The sequence below is a fragment of the Besnoitia besnoiti genome, chromosome IV, assembly GCF_002563875.1.
Source record: "Besnoitia besnoiti strain Bb-Ger1 chromosome IV, whole genome shotgun sequence".
NCBI lineage: Eukaryota > Apicomplexa > Conoidasida > Eucoccidiorida > Sarcocystidae > Besnoitia > Besnoitia besnoiti.
This window is the reverse complement of record NC_042359.1, coordinates 2,997,407-3,021,759: the sequence shown is the minus strand read 5'-3', so window position 1 is coordinate 3,021,759 and position 24,353 is coordinate 2,997,407. Positions and strand designations below refer to the sequence as shown.

Here is a 24,353-nt window from a genome sequence, read left to right as displayed (position 1 = left end):
ATTAGGCATCACGAGTAATTAAGGAACCTCTGCGTGCCGGTAAACTCACTATCACCTTGAATATTGGGCACAGCGGAGAACCTCGTGCCTTCAGTTTAGGGTTTAGGCTTCAAATGTTGAGTTGTGTAACAGGCATCCTTGAAATACGGTGACTTCTCTTGTGAGCACAAACGTTTCATTGATGCCTTTGTTCGGTTTCCACCCCCTGGAATTCTAATTCCATTGCCATGTTTCATTGCTGTTGTTTATATGGGCGAACTGGTGTACATCGCTTCAGCCATACCCATGACGTCCGTCCTATTTATCAGACATGAAATCAGGCGACGCTACCCGCTGAACTAAAGCATTTTATTAAGAGGGGGAAGAGGAAGTAACAATGATTCCCCTAGTAGCGGCGAATGAACAGGGACTAGCTCACATAGAATTCGACTGCTCGTCTTCACTGGCAGCCTCGAGAGGCGTTACCAGTGGAGGCGCAGGGACAAGTTTCTAGGTCAGCATCAACTACTTAGAAGGGATTCCGAGCAAAGAAGGTAGGTTCCTCGTGGTCTTCGTTATCGCTTTGTTTGTCGCCCTTCCTTTTAGCTGAAGAGTGTTCCTGATTCGGAGTTCCAGTGCTTGGTTTCTGTGATACTGGCTTAAACGTTTCCAACCGACCCATCTTGGAAGCACGGACCAAGGTGTCTAGTGTCTGTGCGAGTACGCGGGTTCACATCGTCTGCGTGGCGCGAACAACCTCCGTACCAACTGAGGCAGACATCCGCACATTCGCGAGCATGATTGCTCATTTACGCTGCACAGAAGGAATCCCGGTGCTGCCGCGTTGAGGCACTTCATGGTCACCGACCTTCAAGGCACACGCACGTTACCTCTGCTCTGTGCTTGGTGCTCTCGCCGCTGCCCCGGCGCGTATGGCGCCGCTGCATGCTGAATCGGACGCGCGGAAAAACGGGCGAGAGGAAGTCCTGAGAGTCCGCTGAGTAAGACGAGTTACGTTGTGGAGCAGTTCATGCGACGCTCTCCCAGTTCTGAAAGTTTGCTAGCAAGGTAATTCGAGTGGTCCCATGTGGGCTTCATCCGCTGCGGCCGTTGGCTCGACGGCACGCCGCGGGTGTTCAGCGGCGAAGCGTTCCTCATTCCCTCGTCTTGCGTGTAATATTACACGGTTGGGCGTGTTCGGGTGACGTATTTTGGAAGTTCCGATGAAGTCTATGCGATTGAGCAATAGTCACTACGCTGGTTCAGCGCTCGTGGGTCCTGTCTCCTCTTGCCACCCTCTGTCGCATTGACCCTCCTCCACCACCGCCCTCCTCGTACGGCACGCCTGTAGGATCCTGGAGAAGGCGCTGACTTTCTCCTCGCGGCCAAAACTTTGTCTTTCCCTTCACGTTGTCGTTAGCCACGCCGGAGGACTTGGTCGTTAACGTTCTCGTCTCGGGGCGCCTAAGGATGGCGCGGTATGTCAGTCATTCAGGGCGAGACGTCGCCTGCTTCACCGCAGGGCGCGCTCGCCCCCGCAAGCTGCTGGGCCTTGGCCTGTCGGAATTGCTTGTCATCTGCTTTCTGGTCCTAATTTATGCGCTTGTTTGCGGCCATGTAGCAGAGCCCATATCTCCAGCGCCCCCTGACGAGACAGCAAATGAAGGGGAAAGCGAAACATCGGGGGGCTCGGTTTCCTCCCTTGCTACGGAAGGCGGCGACGCTGGTGATGCAGCAGGCAGTGGTGTACGGCAGAAGGGTCAGGCCGTCCTGTCGCAGGATGAAGAAGAAGTTGAAGCCTTCGAGCGCCAGATCTTTCATCGGCTGTACGCTGCAGAGAATGCGGCGCTTCAGCCGCAAGCGATTGATGCGCTTTTCGAGGATCGGAAGAGCCCGCGCCGAGAGTATTTGATGCGGCTCCGCCCTCCACTGGCGGGATTTTTGAGAGCCACGGGCATTTTAAGCCTCGCATGTATCCTAGCGCGGGGCTTGCTCCGAACGAGAAACGGTCTCGCGTTCTTCTTCGGCGCAGCATGGCTGGCCGCGTCGTACCTCATATCATTTGTTATCGACTGGCGCCGCAGCCAGGAATTTGCACAAGTCGCGCGGGAGCTTCTGGACGACCGCTGGGCCGGCCGCAGCACCGCGGAAAAGAAGCAGCTCCAGCAGGAGTTCTTCCACGCTGTTCTCAAGTCTAAGAAGCCGCGGCTTCAGGCAACGACACTCATGGCGGGTATCTTTCTCCTCCTCCTCTGCTCATCCTTCGCTCGCTACCCCCAGTGGCCTTTGCCCGACTCCCCCCACCATGCGACGGAGACGGCGCTGAACAGACACTTTTTGCCGCTGGCTGCGCTCGTCCTCATCGGCGCCGGAGCAATCCGGCTTTTGAAAAGCATCTCGAGCCGCCGTCAGTTCCAGGCTCAGCTTCGAGGCAAATCCCGGAGCGGCCGTGAGCAGCGGACACGTCACAAGGAACGAAGGGCCCACGCCTCGAGTGACTCAGTTCCCTTGCCTTCTACCCCCCTCGAAGAACCCGTCAGCCAGACAGCTCCCAGTGTGTGAAACTTGTAAAGCTCGGGAGTCTTCCTCGCATCACGGCCGATGCGCCGTCGTTCCACCGCAAAAAAGGGAGGATGCCACGGGCCAATGGGGAGGCGTCGCTCCAAAAGCCGCCTTTCTGCGCGGCGCGAACCTAAACAGTCCCATATCGGTTCTTGACCGAATTAGAACATCGACCGGGAGGTGTAGCCTTCGGGATTCGGCCCAAACACACGGACGGCACCTGAGACCATTCAGGAATGCGGCAGCCTGTGTCTCAGGCCTCCTACCGTGCGTGCATTGTTTCGTTATGTATGACGCCTTCCCCCGTCTGTGCCCACAGGTTTGCCACAGAGGCGTGGCCGTGGGCGCCGACTGCCACTGGTTCCTGTGTACGGCTGTGCATGTATGACCCGCTACCATATCGGTATCCGGTATCGTGTGTCTCTCATAGAGTTGCTCAGCCCCCTGCAAAGTCGCCGCGCAGGCTTAGTGCATATGTGCCGCGTCACTGTCGTTCCTGAGGATTCCAAACGAGAAGTCCTCGTTATTCTGTTTCATGTGTTTACGTTTTCCTGCCACGCTTCTCGCCTGCTCGTGTTCCCACGCTACCCTGGGGGCCGCATCCCCTAAACCCCTACCCCCCGCTGCGCGAGGATATTTGTATTTGCGTTTTCTGGTCGGTATACGGCGGTATTTTTTCTGGTTTCAGGTACAAGGGAAAAGTCGTCAGCATGTGTATGCGTTATGAAATAATAGGTTGGAGAACACACTACGCATTCCGTTCTCGCCCACTCCGTCCTGTCATACAAAGACTGACCACCACACCGTTCGAGATAATTGATCGAGTGGTGATTGGTAAAACTGCATTGCTTTCTTATGGCGGCTATGGGGGCACCCACGCTCGAGCAAACCGCCACAGAGCAGCGACTCCCCCAGGAGGCGTGTGGCGCTGTCCACGAGTAGCTTCTTTGTGGCTTTTTTCCACATATCATATGTAGAGAAACATTCGGTTACACGTGCACGCGAGGTCTCGGTCCCGTGCTCGGGACTTCATCATCGGCAGCAACAAAGCCCTCTTGGCGGACAGTTCCTCCAGGGTCACTGCTTTTGCTGAGGACGGCGGCGTGCGCTGTGACGGAGCAAGAAACTGTTTCGTTCTTCCGCCCTGTGCATCAAAGCGGCGTCATGTGTTTACGAACGCGTGCAGGTTCCATCTTGGCGGGCTTCACACCCAGTGAAGCTGCAACGAAAGCCAAAAAAAGAAAGGGGTTCGGCGCCTGCGCCAACATACCTTGTGGGGGGAGTGCAAATTCAGATGCGTCATTGCAGGGAAAGGTATGTACGCCAGTCTAACGAGCGTCTTCGTTGCTACCCGGAACACTCAATTTCTCAGTGCTTTCAGGAAAGGGGTGCTCGAGCCCCCCGACAAGGATAAAGGTTGGATCCTTTGGTGCTAACCCCAGCATCACAACGAAGACACAGTCGATACCAGGCAACTGAACACCAGGCTGCAAAGCCAAAGAAAAGCATGAAAAAGGACACTGGGCGCACGTCACGTCACCCGATTCTCCGGAAAAAAAAATGCCGCAGGAGCATCTTTTGGAACTGGCAACGAAGTGGTGCCACTGCACCTCGTGCCTTCACTGCGAAGACGATTCCCTCTGTGTATAGATACATACGTCTACACATGAATAGCCGTAAGCAATTTCACTGTACAGAACATGCCGCGACCGCAGCCGTCGAACCATTCCAAAAAATGTCCATGCACATATACACACTTTATCACCTCTGTATATATATGGCCTGATGGACAGCCTATTGCCGTTCACTTTCGCCAGCTGACGTTTGTGTCAGACAGCATGGCCATTCGCATTTTGAAATGGAGAGCTAACACGCCGGAGAAACTCCTCAAACGGAGGCTGTCGCTTAGCAAAACAAAAGCCTACTTCCCCACTTTCCACCCGCCGTGCTCTTTCTTTTTTTTTCTAGCCGTCTGGAATACCCGCTCCCCTGCTTCGTCATCGGCAAATTCGCTTTTCACTCTCTAAAGGTAGTGAGTGCCCCTTGGCTTGCGCAGAGAGGCGAAGCCTGCGCACGCGACGTGTCTTGGTTCTTTTGTCGGTGTTAAGAATGACAGTCAAACAGCGAATAAGGTGACCTGCCATAGAGCGAACTTTAGACGTCCGAGAGAACCAGAGCTCAGCAGGAAGTCGCGGACGCAGCTGCGGGGTTGCCCGGCGTGAGCACATCGTTCTACACACATGCGTATAACGAGAAAGGAGAGACAAGGGGCTCCTGCACAGACAATAGCCAACGGCGGCAAGACAGCGTAAAGCAAAATCGTCTCAGACGCGAAGCTGCCCGTGAACCCTATCTGGCGAACATAGCTCTAAAGTAGCGTTCCTACGTGAACGGACGCGCGCATACATGTGCAGTGCATGCAAGTGTACTCATCCAAGGAGACGCTGTGCGCCCCCGGCAGGAGAGCCTTGCTGCGCAGTTCTTCAGCCTCAACTCAAGGGCTCCGTGAGACGCTCACGCTCACGTGTACGTGTAAACAGGTAAAGGCGCGTATACGTATGCGCGTATGCATATATATATATATATATACCGCATCCAAAGTGTGCCAGCTGCTTTAGTCCATTCGAGAAGAAAGCGTATCATGGAGGAGGGACTTATATAGACGTATGACACATTTCCTGGTGCCTTCGACAGGGGCGCGAGTCTTACCAGCTTTGCGAGTTGAACAGGCCCCAGCCAGGACGAAATTTGTGCCTGTGACTCTTGGGGGAGAGCTGCAAGAACCTCTCGCAGAGTGTTGAGCTCGTCAACTTCCTCCAGCGGCGACGACTGCAGACCACAGCTCTCGGCGCAGCTGCACATAGACAGAACATCGCGGAAAAACCGGCGGAAAATCGCTGAAACGCGGCTTCTGTAGCTTTGCCTTTCTCCTGGACGTACATGAATGTCTTCAGAGCATCGCGCCGCGAATACTGCTAGCTCATCGTAATAGTGACAACGAGCGTCTGCGTGTCAACCTGAAGACCTGCGACAGACTCGCCACGCTAGCCAGCTTTGGGATGAGGAGCAGCGCATCCTTGGACGCAGACGACGAGGAAGCCTCTCGCCCAGGCCCCTCAACATCCTGTGCCCAGTGGCACGCGTCTGCATCAGATACATCTATAAACCAGTGTGCACATATGAAAATATCTGGTTCCGAGTGGTTCGTGCCCTCGAGATTGAGGTGAGTAGTGTACCTGGATTCGAACGCCTCGTCCCAGTCATCGTCGTCGTCATCGTCGTCGTCACCTCCCCACTTGACGTTGTCGAGTTTTTCGAGGATTTCCTTGGCCTTCGGGTGCAGGCCCGCATCTTCGTTTTCGTCGAGGTCCTGCTCAGAGTCCGCGTCACTGTCGGTTTCAAAGTCGCTGTCGTCTTCTTCCTCCTTTAGCTTCTGCTTCAGCTGCGCCTGCTCAGTCGCCTGCGTCGCCAGCGTCTTCATGATCAACTCCAAGCGCTCAGCCACGCACGCCGGGAACGCCGCCGGCGCCGCCGCAAAGTTCTGCAGCAGCCGCGAGCACCCCAGGATGAAGACCTTCTTCTGCTCGTACCTGCAGAGACGCAAGAAATACACGCAAACATTTGCATCTGGCGCTTGAGAAGGCACAGACACATACTGACGTACATACATACATATATCAACATAGCCGAGGCCCTCGCGTGGAGGAGCTCGACGCGCGAATGTGATTGTGTGCCGTCTCTCATTATACCTGTTAGAGTGTGAATGCATACACGTAGACACATACCTACTAAAAAACTGTCAAAGATCGTCTAAAACCTAGTGTATTATGTTCAACAAGCTTACGTCTTGATGAGGGCGGCGTTTTCCAGGACGAAGCTGAGAACCTGAGCGGTGGCGCCCTGCTCCTCGAGTAGAAGGAAGAACTTGCGGACGTCGTACACCATGAGCGTGAGCACGAATTTTATAAACATCTGGCGCGTTCGCTTGTCGATGTCGTCGCCCCCCTTTTCCGCATTCATCTTCACCACCCAGCCCCAAACAGCTTGGAACGCGGGCAGAAGAATATCGTCTGCCGTCTGCTGGGCGGCACAGCACTCCAGCAGCAGGCAGAGGAGCTGCAAGCCCAGGCAGGCGTCGGTCTGCAGGAGCCACGAAGCAACGAAGAAGGACATCAGCTGAATCACGCGAAATCCAAGGGCCCTCGTAAAACCCAAAATACCACAACACGCGAGTCGCAGTCGAGGCCCTTGGCCTGGTGCGCAAGCGCGGACTCTCGGTGCGTGTCTCCACGCAGTACGCCTCCACTGCGTTGCTGCTCATTTCAGCGACTGCCTGGCCTCCATTGTCTGTCTGTCATTTCCGGCTTCTGCCTAAAAAACGGTCATCACCCGCATCGCAAGTACGGTCACGTGCATATAGACAAGTGTAGGCCTTTTTCGCTGAGCGAAAGACCCACGCGCAGGCGATTCGGTTTCCAGGACGCGTGTTTTCAAGTCGCTCCGCACAGAGACCCTATGCGCGGCCTCCGTACCGAATCCAGGTTGTCAATGCATTTCTTTGCGATCTGGAGCAAGCAGAGCTTATAGGGGACGCCGAGTTCACTCTGGCCCGCGACGAACTGCGCATGTGCTCGGCACATGTAGTTGGAGATGGGTGCGATCATGTCGCCGACTGAATCGACTGCCCAGCCGTCCTTGAGCGCGTCGCTCAAGGGCCTCGTGGGCGTCGAGCCGCCGCACACCGCCTGGTGAAGAGCCTCGAAGTACCTCCAGAGCGGAGGCGGGAAGGGCGTCGGGATGTAGTACGTGATGAAGGCGAGAATCTCGATGGCGTCGTCCAACAAGTTGATCGAATCCGGCGCAAAGAGCACGTCAAAGACCGGATACAAATCCGCCAAAAACTCCGAGTACAGCGCCGGGGTCTCCGTCACGGAGGCGAGCACGCTGAGGACGCCCAACAGCCGAAACGTACGGAACACCGTTTCCAGTCGTTCTCTGTGCGGGGGCCAGACGGAGCGCCCTGCCGCAAGCGTTAAGAGATCTCGCCTCTCACTTCCCGCCCCAGCCGGTTTCTCGCTGCGGCTTGGGTCAAGCGCTTCAAGACGCTGCCGCTGGTCGTGCACCGCCCCCTCCCCTCTAGACAGACTCGAGCCAGTCGCCGGCTAGGCTACTGCGTCGGTCCGGCGGCCGCGAGTCCAGTCCAAGTTCACAGATGGCGGGGTACAGACCTAGCTTGGCATGCCTCACTTTTTCAGAGCGCTGAGGACAGTCATAGAGGCGAAGGCTGCGTCTTCCTCGGCGCCGTCATCGCCAGCCTGTTCAGCCGCTCCCTCGCGGTCAAGCATTTCCAGGAGAGTGACGCTGAGTGCCTTGGTCAGGTCTTTGGCGTACGGCGCGATGTGCTCCTCGTGGGACGAAATAAGGTGCTCAATCGTCGCGACGACTTGCTCGTTGTCGATGTCCTTCATGACGGCGAACAGCTGCTTCGTGAGGCCCTCGAGGTTGGAGACAATGACCTGCTGGAGCTCCTCGACCTCGACGTTGAAGAAGACCTTCGCAGAGATCGCCGCCTGCACGCGCACCGGCAGCTCCGCGTCCTGCGTGAGAAGCACAGTGCCCCTGTACGCCTCGACCACCGACGCGGGATTCCGCCACGTCGCCAACTTGGGGACGAACTGCTCGTAGACCCAGCAGGCCCGCATGCGGAGGAATTTGTTCGGACTGCGCAAATCAGGGAGCACAAAGTTGGTCAAAAAGTCCTCGATCGGCGCCTGCCGCTTCTTCGACATCAACCGGTCCGCAATGCAGCACGCAAGACGCAACGCGGCGTCCTTCTTCTGAAAAGCCTGAACCGGCAGCGCCTGGTTCGCCGCTGCCGCCTGCTGAGCGGCGCTCCTAAACTCGTCCACCAGGCGATGCACCAGCAGGTACAGCGGCTCCAAAAAGTCGCGTCCGCGGTACCGCACCAACGCCTTGATGAACTCGCTCGCTGATCAGACCCACGCGGGCAACGCAGCCGGAAATAAAGAGGGACAGAAACACAGGCAGGCACACAGCGCAGGGCGGAGCAGATAGGCAGGGTTGCAGAAAGACGGAGGGGACTCCCACGAGGCAGCCAGGCGTGTGCGGGAGGGTGGGTCGGCTACCAGACGCGCAGAAGGGCTGCTTGTTGCTGGTTCTGCTTTCTCCTGTCCACGCCGCGTCCTCCACCGTCCATCGGCGCCCCTTGTGGTGGTCGCTTACCTGCTTCTCTGGGGTCCGAGAAGCTCTCCAGTTGGTCGCTTTGTCTGCGCACAAACTCAATGGGCTCGGTCTGCCAAAGTTCGTCGTCTTCTTCGTTGAACTGGAGAAGTGGGATGCAGATCTGCGAGACGAGGAACTCGCCGTTGGGCTTGAGGAGAGAGGAGTATATCTTGGCGGCCTCGGTGGCCAAGAGAAGGAACTGAAGCATGAGGTTGAGCATGCGCGGGGTCAGCCACAGCTCGAGGTTCTCCGGTTGCTCCTGCTGGCGACGCAGGAGGAGAAGAAGCTTCTCGGTGAAGCGCGGAGCCCATTTGGTCGCGAAATTCCTGCCAAACGCCTGCGTCACGCTCTGGTCGTTGTCCTTCGAACTCCGCGTCGACCGATTCAACAGCTTCTGGTCGCCGAAGCGCGAGAACGCACGCTGGATGATCTGGAGCGCCCACTTCTTCACTTTGTACACAGGCAACTCCGCGCGCTCCGTTGCGTCCAAGCCCGTCAGGATCTCTGCCGGAACTGCGGACGCCGCACACGCCAATTACCCAATCACATACCTATATATATGCATATATAAATATATATATCGATATAGATATGAATATTTACACGGAATTCAATCCTAGACTCTGAACACTTGAACCAGGGCCAGAGATGTGGACGACCGGACCAACCGCCACTGAAGGGACAAGTGAAAAGCAAATGAGAGCCACAATCGACACGACACAAAACAAAAACCCGACACCGAAAAAAGGAGGGGCCTCAGAACATATTGGGGAGGGGGGGGGTTAGGGATGACAGTCCGGGCAGGGTTCGGCTTACCCGGCCTGAGGAGGATTTGCTCCATAACTTCCATCCAGTCGTCCATGGTGGAGACGACCAGGGCGGAGGAGGCGAGGCAGACTTGCGTGGAACTCCAGTAGATCTTGCAGATCAGTTTCAACATCTGCATCGCATCAGTGTTGCCCAGGCCTCCTTCGTTCAGGAGCTGCGCGGCCGCCGGCAGCAGCAGAGGCCACGTTTGCTCGATAATCGCATCCAGCGCCTCTTTGTCGGTGCGTTTGAACTCGTAGATTCCGCACAGCCGCCGAAGCACGGAGAGCGCACACAGCAGCCGGTTCGAGTCCTGCCGCGCCGCCACGTCCGCCGTCACAGCGGGCAGCAGTAACGGCCAGCTGAGAACCACACAGCCGATCAGAGGAGAGCGCCAACCGCGGGACGCTTGCGAGAGAAAGGGGTTCAAGCAAGGAGGAACGAGGGCAGACACGTAGGCGCAGCGCTGGTGCTCGTGCCTCTCGCACAGCGCATGCATACACATGCAAATGTGTATCTTGGTCCGGGATGTCTGGGATGACGAGAGCCGTTGCATGCGCGGCGGCGTCACGAACCCCTACCGCAGTGCGTGCGTCTGAGCAGTTACCCTCGACGTTATTAAAGCGGCTGCTGCACGCATCCATCCGACTTTTCTCGACAGATTGGAAACGAGTCACGCATATCGCACTTCTACGCGGAACATGTGCACCGCGACGTCTGTGGTGCTCTCCACTGTCTCTTCGCAAGCACTTTTGTGAAGCCTGTGCTCCGATGAAGAAATTAAAGACACAGCACGCGGGAGGGGGGAGGGGGGAGGGCAGAACGAGGAGGTGGCGCAGACGCTTCGAAGAACCATTCTGTTTGTCTCTTCTCACCTTGCGGGATAGTCATGGAGGGCGATGAGGCGGACGCACTCGAGCAGCTGCTGAGAAACAGGCTGAGACACAGGCCATACTTGAATCAGAGACGGGTACAGGTTCTCCTTGACGAAGGCCTTCTCTTCTCCGCCATAGTAGTCATCTCTTTTGCGCGCGCCTGCGGGAGCGCCTTCGGCCTCTTCGTCCACATCGCCTCCAGGGCCTTCCCAGTGCTTTTTGATCTCATTCTTGAGCATGACCGCCGCGGCTGTGCGAACACCGACATCGACCTGAGATCCCGCCACAACACACGTTAAACTCAACACCTGCGTCAGACCTCGAGGTAGGACAGGGTGCGCAAGCGGGCGGACGGGACGCAAGCGGAGCAAGAGGAACTGCGCCTGGTATGGGGGACGTGCGTCACAAGCAAGTGCTTTGTTTCGCAGCGGCGATACCCAGAGTGAGAAGGCGGTTTCCCGTCTCGTTAAGACCAGCTGATTGAAGGCTGTCAAGATCCGTGGATCCCTCTTGTCTGAGTCTGCTCTTCTGGCAAGTCTTCTGTCGGCGCACCTGGTCATGTTGAACGATCTTGAGGAGTGCGGCGAGCAAGCCTGGCGACGGCGAAATCTGAACCAAAGCGAGAGTGACTCGAGAGAAAAAGCAAATGGAGCAGGTCAAGCATGTATGAAACGATTCCAGAACGTGCACATTACCGACTGGCGACCACATTCTTGCGACCCTGTATGCGTAGAGCGGCCTCATCGTGAGCAGCAGTTTGCAGTCCAGCCACGTCTGTCGGGGACCAGTCCGGACCTCGAGTCCGCGCCCACGCCCCCTCCCCCCCACCCCCACCCACGTCCACAGAGTCGTGCCCAACGGCGTTGATTCTGGATTGCCTCGGATCAGAGGAACAGTGACCTCGACGACGCGCCGCACGCCGCAGCCACCAACAAAAGGCAACGAGCGCTTACCGAGTGGAGATGCTGCTCCGAAGTCTTTCGCACTTCCTCGTTCTGGGAGTAAGTCCCTTCAAGGGCTGCACGGAAAACAGACAGATACCAAACCTCCGGGAAATCCAGCAACCCCAGCCGTCCACCATCCTGTCTCCCGCTCATGCATCATCATCTGCGACCAGGGTACCACCCCCCACTCAAGTCTGGCCGTGCGGCCTCCTGTGCACCCACGCCCGGAGAAGGCACTCGCCCTTGTCAGTGAAGCATGTGCCTGAGGCAGCGGGACCACGCGCCAGGATCTCGCAGTTTAGGTGTGTCGCGGCGCAGCCGCCTTCTCGTCGGTCGGGTCTTTTAGCAGCTGCGGCACTGCCCCCTCCGCCGCAGTGTTGGCCGCCGCTTTTGCGGCGGGTCTCGCCTCAGCCGCCTCAAGGGAGCCCGGCCCGGCTCGCGTGGGGAGTGGTACCCTGGTCGTAGATGATGCTGACGCATGAGCGGGAGACAGGCACGAGAGGGCACGAGCCGGCGTGTGTGGATGTGCAGAGAGCTGCAAATGAGAGCTTTGTTCTGTCCGTCCGAGTGCGTCTCGTTCTTCTAGACGACATTCCATGCGCAGACCCGGGGGCAGCAGAGGCTGTCAAGAGTAGCCTGCCACGCGTACCTTGACACAGTTGCTGGGAATCCGGAGGAACCGTTGCCATGATGCCAGGTAATTGAGATGGGAGCTGGGAGACCTTCTAGACGTTGTCCGCAGAAACGGCAGGGACCCTTGCGCGTCGCTGAGGCGGAGGCCGAATAGCAGATGTTGGCCTGGAATGTTTGCAGGACGAAGCGAATTCGCACGTAACAACGTCGCAGCGTGGCGTTCGCCCTTTGGATGAACGCTATCAGTCATCAAATGACTGAAACAAAATCAGAAGCATTTGGGCATCCGTAGCAGCGTCACTCGGTGGATAGGGCCAACAAAACGCAGAGTGAAAGAAACCGACGAGAACGATACACTGCGATCCTTGAGCAACTGGCCGGTCGGGCAGTCTCGTAGAAGGTCCCCAAGGAACAACTCCAACTTTTCGGAGAGCCTCTCTAAGAAAGAGCCTTGGAAAATCGGCAAACGGGGAGATCTGGATGTCTTGACAAATCGCTACTTCTCAGCTGTGGCCCGGTGAAGTGGCGGATGATACATAATGAGGACAGACGGGTCTGCCGTTGCATGTAGGAGACCCTGGGACTCGTAGGGACCTCGAAGTCGCCCCGAGTTGGCTGCAAAGCTGTTGTTCTCGCTGTGCCCCGCTGCAAAAATATGAAGAAGCAAGAAAAACGGACGATGTTGCGATTTTCGCAGCCGGTTGCGTAGGGCGTTCCCTTCACACCGCAAATCGGAGGCCTAGCATCTGAGAACGAGCAAGCATCTGCCCCTCTCCTAGTCGAACTGAACTGTGATCCGTGCCAAGCAGGACAAGAACATTGAAACAAAAGGGAAAGCCGAGAGTGCGGTAGCAAGAGCAGTGGGCGCACGAGAGACGGCAGAACGGAGGAAAGAGTAGGATGACGGCCAATGCGCACGACAGAGGGTGGCAGCCGCCAAAGCGATTCACTTGACGTCGCCTCGAACTTCAGCCTGAGAAGAGGGTAATTTTGTTTTCTGAAGGGCACACAAGCAGGTGTACAGGAAGGGTAAAACGAAGCAACACGCGGTCCCTCCCTACAGTCCCACCGGACCGCCGCCTCGTTCCTCAGCGTTTGTCTTTGGGTGGGGTCTCCAGGCGAGTGGGCGCCAGGCCGTACACGGCCACGGGCAACGGCAGCAGTAGCAGATGGAGCATCGCCGAAGGAATCATGAACAAAGAGCTCCGTAAGTATATCAAACGAAGCGGAAGCATCGGCACTGGGTTCTTCCTGTGTGTGAACTGCAGGTTCCGCTGTTCGCATGTGGTTGGACTTGTTAAGGACGGAGGACTCTTTCCGCGCAAACCCGCGTACGGGTCTCAGAAGTGCAAGACATGAGCTTTACCCGCGAGCATCTGAAAAGTAGCGCTGCTTGCACGCCGATTCACTATGCGCTGTTCTCAACGTAGGCCTGGAGTATAGTCATGGCTGACCGTGTTTCAGATATAGTAACGTTTGTCCACTTTTCACGCACTTTTTAGCACTGCTAGCCCCCTCTATGCGGTCGTGCGCGCGGGAAATTATCTGTACTGGCAACTATGGCGGATATGCTTCGACATTTATTGCCACCATTGTTGACAGTTTCTGCGAAAGCGATTCCCAGCCGACGCAGCTGCGTGTTAAGCTTGTGCGCGGCATAGCTCAAATTGTCGCGCACGAACGCTGCTACGGAAGTACTTCGGACACCTAATGGTATGGGGGGTGGGGGGAGCGGAGAGGCAGCTGGGGCGCCAAAGCATCACACTAAGCGGCAAAGCGGTCCGCAACGCAAGTATTGATGCACTTAAACACTCTGCTACAGTGTTGATGGAAAACTGCTCTTCGGTCTATCGGGTGCCTGCCATCGGCCTCCTGGCGACAGCACCGTACACAGCTTCATGGAATGGATGACGATATATCTGGTGCTGACCAATTAGTGTTGGCGGAACGCCTTCGCACACGGTATGCATTCGACTAGGGCGTGTGCGAAGCGGGGCGCCTCGTACGTGAGCTCGGTGAGAGCTCAATAGCGTTGACCCGACCTCTGTCCGTTCGTTCGTCTCTCGAACGCGTCACAGCTAGCGCTCTCGTCGGAAGAGGAACGCCTCGAAATAGGTTGCATTGTGAGGAAGATCAGCACCAGGGTGGATACGCTGGTACTATTTTCTGATAAAACAACGGAGTTACTCCACTCCCGCTGCCATTCGGACCCGTGTGGCCGTTGCTGCAAAGCGGGGCATGCCATTCCCGAACCAGCGGCTCAGTATGGCACGAGGGTTGTTCCATTTTTCAGAAAGAACCCGCGAGTCCATCCTGTGCCAGCACTGATCACACAAGGATAAATCAAGATGTGGACACGTTCGAACTGTCACGTTCGCGCTACCGCCGAGCCTTCTGCTCCTCAGCAACAGCACACTTGCTATTGGCGGCATCAGCTGCAACGCTATAGACAGCTGGAAAAAGCGTTCGCCACCCACCCCGATGGTGTATTTATTACGATAGAGAACATTTTTGTGGGCGAGTTTCGCCCTTCTTCGGAGAGCGGGATGTTCGGATTTTCGCACTCTCTTCTTTAGACGGACCCCAAACAGCAGATTTAGAAGCTCTTGTAGGCCGCATCATGGGCACCCTTTCAGGGAGAATTCATACTGTATACCAGCGGGTTGCTCCGGCAGGAGCCTTCGTAGCCATTCGTGATCGCATCGATCAAAGAAAGTCGTAAAGCATCGATGTCTGTGGTATATGCGGCGTGGACGAAAGTCGCGCTCGATCAAGGCGCCGCCAACGGAAGTCATCAGCGTACAGGCCACAGCGGCCATGCGATCGTGGTGCACGGCTGTGTTTGTGTGGAGGCCAGCCTTTGATGGTAGCCGTAATCGCAGCTTGACGGCTGAAATTCCTCCTTTCTGATATACTCAAGCGCAGTTGAAGTAGCCGCTCGCATTTTCAGCCGCGTGCTCTCAGCATCGCTACCGCAGTCAGCGATCCAGTTCCACCCTTGAGTGCAATCGTTTGGAGCTCCATCCATCTGAGCGTGGAACCTCTACACGCAGCGAAGTCACGTCTGAAAGAGATGACGTGGCTCAGTCAGAGATGTCACTCATTCGAGTGGACGGAGAGAGGCGAAAAAGTACCCACGAATAATGTAGAGGCGGTCGGTAAGCGCGCAGCTGCGGCGCCTGTCACGCATCGTGTAGTAGGCTAGTAGCACATCTCTCCTCCTTCTCCCGGACCGCCTGTAATTCCCGGCGCAGCTCCAGAACGACGCGGGCCAATGCCTCTGGGTGTACGCCTGCTTCGATGAGCTCCACAAGGATTTGTAGCGTTGCCCTGTCCAAGCCTGTGTTTAGAAGTGTAGATATTTCCATCAAGACATCCATTGTTTCCTGTGCGCCGTCGCCACCATCTCCCATTGCTCCGCATCCAAGAGCAACTTCCGATGGTGGCCCTGCGGGTTTCATTGTCGGACAAGGTGGGAGGTGGGCTCAAATATAGTTGAGTGACAGCCTCTTGACGGGTCTGCAGCGGCCCATCTCACGGCCAGGAACCTCCGGGTATGGTCAAGTGAAACCTCTCCTCTCAATGAGCACCTGCTCCTGGTGGTCCCCATCTCCACCGGCAGCGGCATTCACCCCGTTTACTTCACACTCGGTCACAGTCGGCAAAGCTGCGCTGGCATCCACGAAACTCCGATACTGGCGTGTTTTGTCTGCCGCCACCGAAAAGTCGCACACACTAAACAATCGTGGCAGCCGCGTCCAGCAACCAAGTTCTCAAAGCGTTCCAGGCAAGCACGCAAGGAAATAGAGAATCCAGAAGAAAAACTGACGTGACAATGTAGCAGTTGACCGGAAGTGGTAGAGAAACCTGCGCCTTTTGTTAGACACTCTTTGCATGCCGTCGCTTGTTGCGCGCTGGTGTGTACGTACGGACAACCCGAAGGCACATGCACTGAAGCCGTCGCGTGTCTTGCGAATTCTACATGTGCAGCGTGTGCTATTGCAGAATGCTGCAAACGACGGTTCGTCCTGCTTAAACGCAATTTTTCCGAGCCGTGTCTACGACATTCACAGTCTACCGAATGGGACACCTCACTGGCTGGCCGGCGTTTCCGGCCCAGGCGAAAGCAGCGAAGCCGGCTGCGCTGCTGCTCGCAATCGTCCTGTCGTGCGCGTTGACTGAGGCGCTCCCGTACAGCCGGTCACGGCAGCACCACCGTGATCCCCATTATGAAGCCAATCGCACCGCCATGATTCAAGTAAGTCCAACAGAGCTTTCTATACAGTGAGGGGCAAACTGGGCGCCGCCATGCCACAGGCGCTGGAGGGCACCTTCTCACAAGCGTCAACTGAATCTACTCGGGAGAGCGTAGAGAACTGGCTCATCATCGGCTTGTTTCTCTTCATCACCGCTTGTTCTCTAATCTTTGAGCTGGTATTCGATACGACAGAAGAGTTCTTGGAGCGCACAGGCATGAAGCCGCTTTTGAAGATGCTTCATGGAGCCTACAAAGAACTGACGATTCTGGGTTTTATTACCTTGACTCTTTTTGCTGCTGTGCGCCTCGGGCAAATGCAGAAGGTCAACGATCAGTATTTGGGGGTCTCAGAAATAGAAGCGGCGGCGCTGCGCGAATCGGAAGAAGCCGGGGAGAGTACTTCGCCTCCGACCCATTTGACCGAAGTATTCGAGGAGGTGCATATACTAATTTTCGTCGTGATGTCGCTATTCATTCTCGCCGCAGCTGTAATCACCTTATCGGGTTACCGCCTTCTGAGAAAATACGAATACATGGATGCAAAGAGCGAGACAGATCTCCGAAACGATGTCACCACGTTGCAGACTACCGGGGGCGTCAGGGAGCAACACGTTGATGAGTCACTCGAGTACTGGGCCCTTCGTGAAAGGTTCCTACACCCCACGATACCACTGATTCCCAGACCCAGAGCCCGGGAAACTGGCTACCCGCAATTCTCCTTCTCCAGCTACATCAGCTCGGTCTATGGTGACATAGTGTCGCAGATGGTCGAGCTCCCCCCGTCTGTCATCATCACGTCGTTCCTTATCATTCTGCTCCTGCGTCCCGCCCTCGACCTAAAGGGAAGGGAGGTCATTGCCTTCATGATTCTCGTCGCATTCGCTCTTCTCGGAATGACAACATTAGCAATGGTGTACATCCGATATGTCAATGACAAACTCCGTCCCGATGCTGCCACGTTGCGGGCATTCTTCGGAGAAGGCAGGGCTAGCAGCGACCAAAATCGACAAGCTCTAACAGCCCCTATAGATGAAAGGTACTCGAAATCAGTTGCGACTGTCGCATTTTTTATTTCGAAATTCCATGCTCGTAGACCTCTGGCGGTCGTGAGATCCACTTTCCCCTGGAGAAGGGTACGCACCAAGATCCTTCCTTACAAAAACATGGTCTCAGTGGAAGGGACTTAGGTCTCCAACAGAGCTGCGAACGTATTCTCATTTGGAAGTAAGACGGACGTGTGGATAACCGGCGTTGGAGCGTGACACTGGCACGTTCGTACAGAACCGCTCTACTTTCGCCGTCTTCTGCAACTACTTCTTTTATCTCACGCTGTGTATACCGCTGTATTGCTAACTCTTGTACTCACGGTATCACAAGGATCTGCCTTTGTGTGGTTAGACAACTGGTGGTGGTCGTACACGTTCACCTTCGTACCTCTACTAGCGTCATTGTTCATCTGGGGAAAAGTAAGTAAAGAAAGTGGCATGACCCTGCCAGATCTGTGAAAGACGGTAACGTCGGCAGTTTCTGCGCGCGTACTCCGTGGCATCTAGCGTCGACATGCTTGCTTCCTACAACGTTATACGGGCAGTAAGGGCTTGCAATCCACATGGCGTCGGTTGCATTCCTATTGGCATTCGGTTTCCAGGTCGAGGCCGACCAGGATGCAGTAAGTTACTGTAGAAATGTGTCGGCGCCGCAGCGTGCTCAGACATCCACAGGCCACACTCGAGAAGGACCATCGTTATCTGGTCTTCATGATGCATCAGGTATACAACGGAGTATAAGTTAGAGTTGTCTTCCCTAATGCAAATAAACTCCTTACAGGCTGAAAAAGTGGAACAGGGGCGAAAGGTGCAGGTTCAACGTATCTTTTCGCAGTATGACCAGCTGCCGAAGGAAGCAAAAAAAGCAATCGAAAGCGCCTTCCGCGCCCTGGCATCGTCGCTGCATAGGTATCCGGCGGCTAGTAAGCGGCATCAAACCCAAATGCATAGCGCTCTGGTCAACCCGGTTGGCAGCCGTGCCAGGGGTTGTCACGAAAAGAGATGTACAGGAGGTTCTACGCTGCCTAAATATCCAGCCGGTAAGCAGGAATATCTCTCCTGGCGATGCCAGCTCGAAAGCACGAGGCGTGTTTCTAGGGAACAAAAGATGATGCTGCTCTCTTTGTGAGTGAATGGTTTGACGCGGTGGATGAAAGTGGAAGGTGACTTCAACGTGCCCTGAAAACATGAATACGCTTTCTTGACTAGCTGTCAGTGGCTACATCAACTTCGATCAATTCAAGGCACTAATCATGCTCCTGGGACAACTTGGCGTGGCGCCGGAGGAGTACCAGGCGTTTCAAGAAAACCGGCTTCAGAAACTTTTTAGGTCTCTTGACACGGACAGTGACAACAAAATAGTGAGGCCAAACGCTTATTCGCGTCGATTATCAACTGTTATCGCCGTTTCGCGCAGTCGAAAGGAGAGCTCCGGCAAACCCTTCAGGGGTAGGTCATGAGCAAGCGTGATAAATCTGTCGATCCTAGCTGTTGTCTGCAGGAGCAGGCCACCTGTATCGGAGCGAGATTTGGACCTTCTCTTCAAGAGAATGTCCCAAACAGGGAGTGACATAACATTCGAGGACCTCCGAAACTGGGCGAGGAAGACGCAAACGCGTGTTGCGGGCCCGGTTCCGGTAAACCGATAGACTGTCGCGTTCATGAGCTGCCGTCGCTAGCAAATAAGAACCCACAAATATCGTGTCGTGACAGAACTTCCAACTAATGCCGATATACATGGCGTCAGCAGCAAGAAAATGACCGGACAGCCTTACGACGCGACACAAGCACGACACCAGCTATGCACATCACGCAACCCAAGTGGTGCACTTCACCTTCCACGCGATCGTGATAAGTGCTTTACTTCACGGGTTTCGTTGCGCGGAAGAGCCCCACGCCGCACTTACATAGCGCCTATACTGCATGCCTTTGGCAACAGCAGCCTCAACTGTGCCATTGCCAAAGTGTCGGACCCGGAGAAAACCTTCAACTGCCAGTGCACGTACGTGCGCCACCATAATGAAAAATACAGCTGCCATCAACCAGCAATGACCTAGCGGCGAAGTCTTTCATGACACACTCGTGCACAGGCCAGAACCCGCCCCGTGCCGCGTGGGAGACTGCCTGCACCGGCTAACTAGTGAAACGGTGACATCGCCCATTTCTTCGCGCCTTCCATGGAATGCTGCATCACGGCCCGCACCGACTCAAACTAGGCGTACTCCCAGTTTTCAACGAAACTACATGCACACTGAACGCAAGCACAGCACGCCCACAGACAGTTCAGTTGGAGTGCCCCAGCTCCTGGCGAGCCTCACGAGTAGGTCCCGTGTGTCAGAGACGGACTCCACGAAGCCCCAAGACGGAAACATACAGCTGACAACGCGGTCCACGCCTGCGTACACTCACCGCAAGCAGTCCTCTTACAAGGTCACACAAAAGGCAGTCACGCATGCTGCCGGTCACGCCTTTCACAGAGCATTCAAATTCAGTCGGTCTGGTGGGTCGTCGCCCACGTGTGACAGAAGTTAACGAAGTCTCCGATGCGTCTGTAGTAAAGCTCCTGAAAGGACAGGAACATGAACGGAGGGTGGTGACGCCACTGAGCTGTCCGCACGTTTCCGCGCCGACGGTTTTGTGCAGATGTGCCCACCGAGCATCGTTAGCATCGCCCAGTGAACACAAGCCGAGCAAGCGAAGGTCGGACAATCCGTAACTATCTGTGCGACGATCTGCGGATCTGCGCCGACCCGTGCGATCCTCGACAAAGAAAGCATGGTCATACGAGCCAACCAACGGTGCGCATACATGGCTACTGAACTTACCCCCGATTTTTGCTCGACGTCATTGTGGTCAGCGTTTCCCACCCACCACACCTGCACACGCTGTGCCTGCATCTCCTCCGCCGCAGCTGCGGTGAGTTGTGTCTGTTCGTTCTCTTCACTAGACGATTTCTGTCCTCGCGCTTTCCCTTTCGACCGTCTACGCTCCTGCTCTTTGAGCCAGTCAGCATCCGCAGCAAGTGCCGCTGTCTGGAGTCTCTGGGAGTGCGTCCAAGGGACCTGCAACAGCATTCGACGCAGCAGAACAGCCCCTGTGGTATTCGGACAGTGACCTTGAAGGTAGCGTGTTTCCCAGAACTCGCTCTGCTTGCCCGCGCGTCGCACAGACGATTCTATACACCGTTCGGATTCGCACCCTTGAACACGAAGACAACTGGGTACCTGGATTAAGGAATAACGCACCTGCCGATCGATTTGCCCGTGAATTATGAAAATAGGGGTGTGCTTGACCTTCCTTAACTTTTCCACGTTAGGGAAAGCATCAAACCACGGTGCCTTGTCGATTTCCTCGATAAACAGGCGAAGACCTAAAAAAACAACGGCAGCACACAATCAGGACGGAATCTGCAAACAGCAGCAGTGTGCTTGTGCTTCGTACCCAGCATCGCGATGTGACGCGCTTCTAGGGATCGCACCGGCCGCCCCGCACAGAACCGTGTATCACTGGGGGCGTCCTCGAAAACTGTTTGTCGCGTACCCAGATGCTACACCGAACCATGCCTTACATCTCACGCCACAGGACCATCCAACAATTCTCAAACACTTTTTCTGCGAGCGCCGTCACTACAGAAGAGCGCCTCACCTGATGCGATCGAAGAGTGGAGCACAACGCCTCCAACTGGATAAGTCTTTTCTCTCATCACAAGGTCGCAGCAAGGGGCAGAGCCAACACTATGGCCGTACTGAAAAAAATCCAGAAAGCAAGGTCACACCCGCACAACATGCATGCATCTGCGAAGGGCCACGCCGCTGACGTGCGAGCCAAAGAATGGCCTGCAGTTCATAAATCGTTCATTAACCCAGGCCCCCAGAAGAAGCACACACTGGCACGAGCCTACACTTCGTGTTTGCTGAAGATGCCTTGCAAACACATTAGGCAAGCTTCAATACCACAGCCGGTGTATTCTCCGGGAAGTAATGTAAAGAAACGGAGTGCACTCACGGCGGGAGAGGTTCAACACTATGAGAAAGCCGAAAGCCGATGGCGGGGGGGCACGAACCACACCCGCCAAAGATGGGCGCCGAAATTGAGACGTTGAGCATTTTCTCATTGTAGCCATTTGCTCAGCTAGTTCCCCTCTCCTCACCAAAATGATCTGACGAGGCGGCACCTGGAGCACTCGAGTTGCGTAACTCCAGACTGCTCGGATATTCTTGTACAATGCCTTTTCTGTGGCCTTGCCTCCACTGCAGCCATAGCCGCTATAGTCGTACGCCAACACATTTACCCGGCACCTGGCAAAAAAAGATGCATCCAGGCAGTCCTATTCTTCGCTCTCAGCCAGTCCCCTCTCAGTGGGAGGGGTGTGCCGACCTCCATTGCTCGTATTCCTGTTTTCGCTTCCTTTGCGAGAGAAACACACGTGGTATGTAAGCTTATACGGCTCGTCGAACGAATGATGCGTATAGTTCGTCTAGCCTCGCGGCGCTCCTAAGGCGTTACCGGACCGCCAAGTAACTGCGGCGCAGGCGCACACCCCTATGCTACAGCACATCCGTCTCTTCTACAAGATTCGGCCTATGCGCGTACGCTTTGAGAAAGTCGTAGCAGGTCACGCGCGCGGAAAGTCATCTGTTGAAGATCCCCACCCAACCATACGCATCTAGGTGCACGCCAGAGGCCACCGCCGCCGCGGATGCCGCCTTTTCGCGGGAGCAAGGCTCCGTCATACTCCTTACCTATACGCCAGCCGATAATAGAGACCAAACATGTAACCAATATCTGTGCTGTTTCCGTGAGAGAAAATGATACACGGGAGGCGCTTGGCGCTCTCCTCCATCATCTGTTCTTCCCGGCTGGTCGCCGCTTCGGCAAGCCTCGCCGACGGCCCGTTCCGGCTGGAACCGCCGTCCGTCTGTCGCCGCGCAGCCTTGGCGTCCCCCTCCGGGAGGTCTGTCTCCGCCGCGCGCGTCTCCGAGCCCGAGCGACTCGTCCGGGGGCGCGTCTCCGATCCGGGCCCAGTCAAGCCAGAGGCCGGCGGGAGGGGGTGGTAGATGAACAGGCCGGCGAGGGCGACTCGGCGTCCACAGGGGATCGACAGCACTTTCAGACGCTCGGGCAGGCCTGTGCGCTGGAGCAGCTGCTGCGCACTCTCGCGCTGCAAATGCTGAGGAGGAGAATCCTCCGGCTGCGCCGCCGCCGCGCCAGACGCGCTGTTGATGCTGTCCTCGGGCGGCGCCGTCTGCTGCTGCCCCTGCTGCGAGCTAGTTGAACCGTCGTAAATGTAGAGTTGCCCTTCCGTCCCGATGGAGTACCCCGCCGGCTGCGGCGGGTAGAAGGCCAGCCGACGGACAATGGATGAGCGACAACCCCTGAGCGCATTGGAGGCGGACGCACCGCACAGACGAACAAGAGAGGAGGCCGCTGAGACTCGCGAGGGCTACTGAGTGAAACAAGCCGACATTTCTCAAGCAGGTCTCGGTGAACAATCAGCCCTACGGCGCTGCCATGCCTGCGTGAGGGTGTTCCCGCGAAGACATGGGCCGCGCACCGCAAACGCCGCCGCAATACACCTTTCTTCACAGCCAGGCGCATAAACGTGTTCTACAGTTACTGCGGATGGCTTGGTCGATCTGCAAACGAGGAGTGAGCCGGCGAGTGCTGTTTCTACGACGAACGCGGACAGGGCTTCGCTGCACTACTGGAGGCTGACTTACATGGTGGTCAGACACCCGAACAGGCACATAGTTGCACATTTGTTCGGCACGAGGCCCCTATCGTGTCCGTCTTCAGCCATCTTTCAACGCTCCACGTGAAGGCGGCGACGACAGTCGAGACAGCCTAGAATGCGCGGTTGCTGCGCGAGGAATACTCGGGCCGAGCGGCGTCCAATGTCCAGTGGCGCTGGAGGCCCGCCTCGTGGAGCGTTTGAAAGCCCACGCAGAAATCCCACACGGTCCAGTAATTCAGATCGGAAGAAGACGGCAGTCAAACACCCCAGGGGAGGACGATTCTGGACCACGTCTTTAACTCTCCTCCTCTGTGATGTCCTGTCGGTACACGGCGGGACTCCGCAGGGAAGGTTTGGGCCGGTCTGCGCGAAGCGCCGCCGGCGTCCAGATGGAGCTTTAACTCTCGGAGACGAAGTCAATACCAAATGTAGAGAGAAGAGAGGTGCTGTGCTGCGTGGAAGACGCAGGCATCACGGGGCAAAAGAAACCAGATCGGCGCAAGAGGCGGCCCTCGAAGAGTTGCGCCCTAGTGAACGATGTGTAGAGGAGGCAGGATGAGAAACCAAAATAGTGGGCCTTTCTGTGAGTCAAGAGGAAGAAGACCAGGACCTCTTAGTGGGGTCCAGCCTACATTAATTCAAGGCAGGGTTACAAGCGTTCCGCCGACCAACGTTTGACAAAGAGCAAAACCAGTCGCAGTCACTCTAGCGTCCTTGAACAGTTCGCCAGCAAGCGGGAGCTGGTGAAAAAGCAATGCCGCAACCGCAAAATCCAGGACTGGCGAGAATGAGATACAGTCAGAACGATCGTCCCGAGAGACAACAGAAAGAGGGAACCGGGGTCGAACAGGTAAGACGTGCGAGAGCGTGCCTAGAGGCAGAGAAAAAAAAAGATGGAAAGGGGCCTGCGCGTGACTAACTCATCGGGAACGGATCTCGCAGTCGTACACCGGCGAAGAAATTCGCCTAAATGCCAACAGCGTCATCATCTTCTGGCGGGACAGACTGGGGCATTCCCGGAAGCTCGGACGGGGGTACCAATACACGGTGAAGGGGTTTTGTACCCAGGTTTCCAACAATGTGCAGAAAGCAACTACCCCTTCCCCTTCTAGAAGACAAGATTCGGCAAAAATCGAGACCAGAAGGAAGAAAATTAAAAAAGTGGTTTCAGGCCGCACTCGAATTTCCGGTATCGCCTGTGCCGTCGAGCACCCGCCAGATCAGACTGAGCAGACGTTCGCCCGACAAAGCCGCATGACACACCGGGAGGTG

The 24,353-nt window shown here is 56.0% G+C and overlaps 5 protein-coding genes across 5 annotated transcripts; 2 read left to right on the top strand and 3 right to left on the bottom strand.

The window, feature by feature from the left end:
• Window positions 1–1,449: 1,449 nt before the first annotated feature.
• On the top strand, window positions 1,450–2,541 carry BESB_055430 (uncharacterized protein; the record flags this gene model as incomplete). The annotated part of the gene is made up of 1 exon (XM_029363978.1): window positions 1,450–2,541. One exon carries the CDS (start codon window positions 1,450–1,452, stop codon window positions 2,539–2,541), a length of 1,092 nt encoding a protein of 363 aa, XP_029219901.1.
• A 1,328-nt stretch (window positions 2,542–3,869) lies between these two features.
• BESB_055420 (importin-beta N-terminal domain-containing protein) lies at window positions 3,870–12,099 on the bottom strand (the record flags this gene model as incomplete). Its single annotated transcript, XM_029363977.1, has 12 exons — window positions 3,870–4,028; window positions 5,251–5,395; window positions 5,778–6,131; window positions 6,386–6,681; window positions 7,074–7,485; window positions 7,789–8,530; window positions 8,785–9,297; window positions 9,601–9,953; window positions 10,467–10,738; window positions 11,019–11,075; window positions 11,420–11,484; window positions 12,060–12,099. The coding sequence occupies 12 exons, from the start codon at window positions 12,097–12,099 to the stop codon at window positions 3,870–3,872; spliced, it is 3,408 nt and encodes a 1,135-aa protein (XP_029219900.1).
• Window positions 12,100–15,225: 3,126 nt separating this feature from the next.
• Window positions 15,226–15,504, bottom strand: BESB_055410 (uncharacterized protein; the record flags this gene model as incomplete). The annotated part of the gene is made up of 1 exon (XM_029363976.1): window positions 15,226–15,504. The coding sequence occupies one exon, from the start codon at window positions 15,502–15,504 to the stop codon at window positions 15,226–15,228; it is 279 nt and encodes a 92-aa protein (XP_029219899.1).
• A 620-nt stretch (window positions 15,505–16,124) lies between these two features.
• On the top strand, window positions 16,125–18,807 carry BESB_055400 (EF hand domain-containing protein; the record flags this gene model as incomplete). The annotated part of the gene is made up of 3 exons (XM_029363975.1): window positions 16,125–16,301; window positions 16,361–17,337; window positions 18,564–18,807. 3 exons carry the CDS (start codon window positions 16,125–16,127, stop codon window positions 18,805–18,807), a joined length of 1,398 nt encoding a protein of 465 aa, XP_029219898.1.
• Window positions 18,808–19,835: 1,028 nt separating this feature from the next.
• On the bottom strand, window positions 19,836–23,147 carry BESB_055390 (uncharacterized protein; the record flags this gene model as incomplete). Its single annotated transcript, XM_029363974.1, has 7 exons — window positions 19,836–19,910; window positions 20,173–20,409; window positions 20,593–20,717; window positions 20,993–21,092; window positions 21,498–21,645; window positions 22,090–22,722; window positions 23,068–23,147. The coding sequence occupies 7 exons, from the start codon at window positions 23,145–23,147 to the stop codon at window positions 19,836–19,838; spliced, it is 1,398 nt and encodes a 465-aa protein (XP_029219897.1).
• Window positions 23,148–24,353: the final 1,206 nt, after the last annotated feature.